Below are 5,000 nucleotides of genomic sequence, written 5' to 3' on the forward strand. Positions count from 1 at the left end.
GGAATTCTAAGAAGCCCCCTGTGTTTAAGGAATGGGAGGAGAGAGAGGTGGGGTTAAAGGGGCGAGGGGATCATGTGATGGTGTTGAGGGTATGGGGAGGAAAGTAAAGGTGAGGAAATGGGAATATTAAATCAACTCTCTCTCTCTCTCTCTCTCTCTCTCTTGATGCTATGTTTGTTTATTTCATCTTTACGAATTTTCCTTCTCATTTTGTCATGTTTTTTTTTCAAATTTTCCTTATTTCTACACATAACCGCCACCCCACCCTCTCTCTCTCTCTCTCTCTCTCTCTCTCACCGGCCAGCAGGAACACAGCAGGAAAAGCTTTGCCGAGTTTATTGAGGAGCACGTGCAGGAAGGAGTCTTGGGGCACGGCAGACAGGGAGGGCGCGCTGTGGTCATACACGATAATGTCTACGCCCCCAGGCACCTCGCTCACGTGACACGCCTGCGCCAGGTAGTCGTGCACTGAGATCTGCGAGGGGAAGGAGGTTAGGTTACGTTGTTAGATGAATAGACAAGCATCTCTCTCTACAACTTACTGAAATACAACAAAAATTACAAAAAACATCACATTCCCACGTTTCACTCACCGAATCTTGCTGCAGTCTCTTCTTTCGTATCTTCGAAGACCACACGTTGACAGAATTAAGAATGTGGGAGGTGTTGTATTCACAGAAAGTGCGGGTATCGATGATCAGAGCCTGGGAGTGTGGGAAACGGCGCGGTAGGTTAGTGAGTGGGGTGAGGATGCGTGGGAGTGGGTTGGGAGGGATATGAAGAGAAAAGTAGACGAAGGGTTGAGGGAAAGGTAGATTGGAAGTGAATACACGAAATTGAATTGGAGAAATGGAAGGAAGGTAAGATTGAAGGAAGGGAATTGAAGGAAGGAAGGAAGGAAGGGAGAGAAAAGAGAGAGAGAAAGATGGAGGGAAGGAATTAGTGGAGGTAAAGAGGAAGGGAGGGAAGGAAACATGGAGGGGAAAGAGAGGAATGGATTTAAGAGATGGAGGGAAAGGAAGGAGGTAAGGTTGAGAGAGAAAAGATAAAATAAATGATGGAGGGAGAGAAAAAGAAAACAAGGAGGAAAGAAAAGAAAAAAAAAAACAATTATTTCATTTATCTATAGCAATGGTCACTAAATCTTACTGCAAATTTATAAACAAAGAAAATATTACACAATTTATAATCAGAACCAAACTTTTTTTTTAGTTAAGTTTACGTTAAAAAATTCTCGTTTTCTATGATAATCGTGTTTTAGTGAAGTTTAAAAAGGCTTATATTGATGTTATTTTATTTATTTATCCCTCTGTTTGTTTGATATATTTATTGATCTATTTACTGTTTACTTATTTATTTATTTTTATTTATTTATCTATCTACCTATCATACATTTATCTTTTTTACTCATTTATCTATTTATCACAATTAACTTTTCACTTCCCTTTCAATTAATTTATCTATCTCTATTATTAATTTATCTATCTATCTTTTACATTTACTTGTCTATCTATCTATCTATCTATTTTTTCTTACCTTCTCGCTTCGTACCAACATGGAGAGCTTGTGTGCGGTGACCACCTTGACTGAATCCATCTCTCTCTCTCTCTCTCTCTCTCTCTCTCTCTCTCTCTCTCTCTCTCTCTCTCTCTCTCTCTCTACGCCACAGTCGTCAGCTTCCCCCTCCTTCCCTCCGACCGCTGTCCTGCTCCACCTGTGTAAAGAAAACGGGTTCTGTGAGGAGAAGAAAATGGGAGAGTAGGAGAATGGGAAGGGTGCAACACAAGGGAACACAAAGGAAGGTTGAATAGTAATAGATTTTGAGGGAGGGAGGAGGTAAGAAGGGGGAGGAAAAACTGAGAGATGAGAAAATGAATGAATAGACAGAATAATGTAAGATAATGAGAAATAACACGATGGCAAAGAAGAAGAAGAAGAAGAAGAAGAAGAAGAAGAAGAAGAAGAAGAAGAAGAAGAAGAAGAAGAAGAAGAAGAAAAAGAAGAATATTATAAACTAACACTAGTCATTATTTTGAAAGAATCGGAGAAGAAGAAGAAGAAGAAGAAGAAGAAGAAGAAGAAGAAGAAGAAGAAGAAGAAGAAGAAGAAGACGAACACGAAGATTATTGTCACCATTTTGAAAGAAGAAGAAAAAGATGACCACCACCACCACCACCACCACCACCACCACAACACACCACAACACACACTAACACAACACGGGACTCGAACCAAGACACCACAGAGACAGAGACAAGATAGTTACCATTGCGCCACTGTAAATCAATGACCCACACCCCCCTTGACCCCATTTGCCCCCCAGTGACCCCCCTGACTCACCCCTACTCCCCATCAGTGAGTCACGCCAGAAGTCAGAGTGAGTCAATGATAAACGGGAAGGGTGAAGGAGGAGGAGGAGGAGGAGGAGGAGGAGGAGGAGGAGGAGGAGGAGGAGGAGGAGGAGGATTATCATAAATGAACATTATTATTATTATCAAAGAGAAGAAGAAGAAGAAGAAGAAGAAGAAGAAGAAGAAGAAGAAGAAGAAGAAGAAGAAGAAGAAGAAGAAGAAGAAGAAGAAGAAGAAAAGAAAAAAAACAAGAAGAAACAGGAACAAGAGCAACAACAACAACAACAACAACAACTACTACTACTACTACTACTACTACTACTACTACTACTACTACTGCAACAACTACAACAAGAAAAATATGAAAAACAACACCTTTCTACTACCAAACCAACAACAACAACAACAACAACAACAACAACAACAACTACTACTACTACTACTACTACTACTATTTACCATTGTGTTGCGTGTGTTTCGTGTCTTTCTCACTGCTTCCTCGAATCTGTGGGGGGGAGAGAAAGTACATTAGTAGTAGTAGTAGTAGTAGTAGTAGTAGTAGTAGTAGTAGTAGTAGTAGTAGTAGTAGTAGTAGTAAGTTAATTATCGAAAATTTCTTAATCTTCTCTCTTATCGCTTCCTTTATCGGTGTGTGTGTGTGTGTGTGTGTGTGTGTGTGTGTGTGTGTGTGTGTGTGTGTGTGTGTGTGTGTGTGTGTGTGTGTGTGTGTGTGTGTGTGTGTGTGTGTGTGTGTGTGTGCAAGACTAATAATATCTATCTGTTTATTCGTCTATTTGTCTATCAATCTATCTACTTACCTTTGCATCTATCAGTGTGTGTTTATCTATCTGTCTGTCTGTCTGTCTGTCTGTCTGTATGTCTGTCTGTCTGTCTGTATGTCTGTCTGTCTATCTATTATGTATCTATCTATCTATTTATCTGTCTCTAGTAAACAATTTCTCGTATATTTTCGTCTCTCTCTCTCTCTCTCTCTCTCTCTCTCTCTCTCTCTCTCTCTCTCTCTCTCTCTCTCTCTCTCTCATGATTAGAGATAGCTCATATCGGCCACTCTTGCCTTGACTCATTATTTCTATCTCTGACTCACTCTCTCTCTCTCTCTCTCTCTCTCTCTCTCTCTCTCTCTCTCTCTCTCTCTCTCTCTGCCTCAAAATTGCAAAACGTATAATTTAAAACGAAAAAGAAGAAAATAAGAAGATTAAGAAGAAAAAAGACAATAACAACAATAACAACAACAACAACAACAACAACAACAACAACAACAATAATAATAATAATAATAATAATAATAATAATAATAATAATAATAATCCGTACTATTTAAAAGACAAAACAACTGGAGAGAGAGAGAGAGAGAGAGAGAGAGAGAGAGAGAGAGAGAGAGAGAGAGAGAGAGAGAGAGAGAGAGAGAGAGAGAGAGAGAGAGAGAGAGAGAATATCGTACGCGGCGCCACATTGTCGTACACAGATAGGGGGAAGGAGGGGGGGAGGTTTTATCGTTATCTCGTACACGCCTTGGCGGTGTTACGTACAGATAATGTGTGTGTGTGCGTGTGTGTGTGTGTGTGTGTGTGTGTGTGTGTGTGTGTGTGTGTGTGTGTGCGTGCGTGTGTGTGTGTGTGTGTGTGTGTGTGTGTGTGTCCACGTGGTATAGTTAGGTTTAAATTTTCTATAATTTCTCTTATTTCCGTGTTTAGCTTTCTTCTTTTACAGTTTTCATTTACTAATATTAACTGTTTGAGAAGAAGAAGAAGAAGAAGAAGAAGAAGAAGAAGAAGAAGAAGAAGAAGAAGAAGAAGAAGAAGATTTACAACGCCACCACCACCATCACCACCACCACCGACAACAGTAATAACAACAATAACACGAAATAATAATAATAAATATAAAAAAAGTAAACATCAGTAAAGAGTATTTAGATAAACTCGTACAAATTACACGACTTAACAATGCGCTAAGTACTTGTTGTTGTTGTTGTTGTTGTTGTTGTTGTTGTTGTTGTTGTTGTTTCCGTATATCTATTATTTTAGCTTATATTTCAAAGTTTGGATTAATAAACAAGGATACACTGAAGAAATTAATATTGTCAACTTGGCATATGAATAGATTTACGGACAAAACATAAATATTTAACTGTTCAAATCTCAACGTCATTTTCACATCATTATTATCATTTTTAACAATTTCTGTATACACGCTGCCTGCAAGTCACTGTATATCGAAACTAAGAGTCACCTATACCGCCACTACTAGTACTTAACGACTAACGGGCCGGGAAGAAGCCAAGAAGTCACGTGCTCAGACCGAGACCGTTCCTTTAGGATTTCCTCATTACGTCATCACAAGGCTCATCACAGGGGAATGCCTCCCTCTCTCTCTCTCTCTCTCTCTCTCTCTCTCTCTCTCTCTCTCTCTCTCTCTCTCTCTCTCTCTGAACTATTCTTATGACTAAATGAAATCGTATTCGTTTATTATTATTATTATTATTATTATTATTATTATTATTATTATTATTATTTTCGCTTCTTAAATGTTATCTTGTTATTTTCATCATATAGTTATTCTTATTGGTATTATTCTATTCTTATCATTTCCTATTTTTTTCCGAGGTGTTGCAAGGTGAAGGAACGT

General features: G+C 38.8%; 1 protein-coding gene across 1 annotated transcript in view; it reads right to left on the reverse strand.

The window, feature by feature from the left end:
* LOC135094776 (histone-lysine N-methyltransferase 2D-like) overlaps nt 1-5,000 on the reverse strand; it is a 31,501-nt gene that overhangs the window by 15,673 nt on the left and 10,828 nt on the right. The window contains 5 exon segments of the mRNA XM_063995136.1: nt 1-18; nt 298-475; nt 594-704; nt 1,537-1,714; nt 2,811-2,856. The exon segment at nt 1-18 is cut by the window's left edge and continues 164 nt beyond it. Coding sequence (XP_063851206.1) covers nt 1-18; nt 298-475; nt 594-704; nt 1,537-1,557 — 328 coding nt within the window. The 5' untranslated portion in view covers nt 1,558-1,714; nt 2,811-2,856.

Source organism: Scylla paramamosain, chromosome 46 (genome assembly GCF_035594125.1).
Source record: "Scylla paramamosain isolate STU-SP2022 chromosome 46, ASM3559412v1, whole genome shotgun sequence".
Classification (NCBI taxonomy): domain Eukaryota; kingdom Metazoa; phylum Arthropoda; class Malacostraca; order Decapoda; family Portunidae; genus Scylla; species Scylla paramamosain.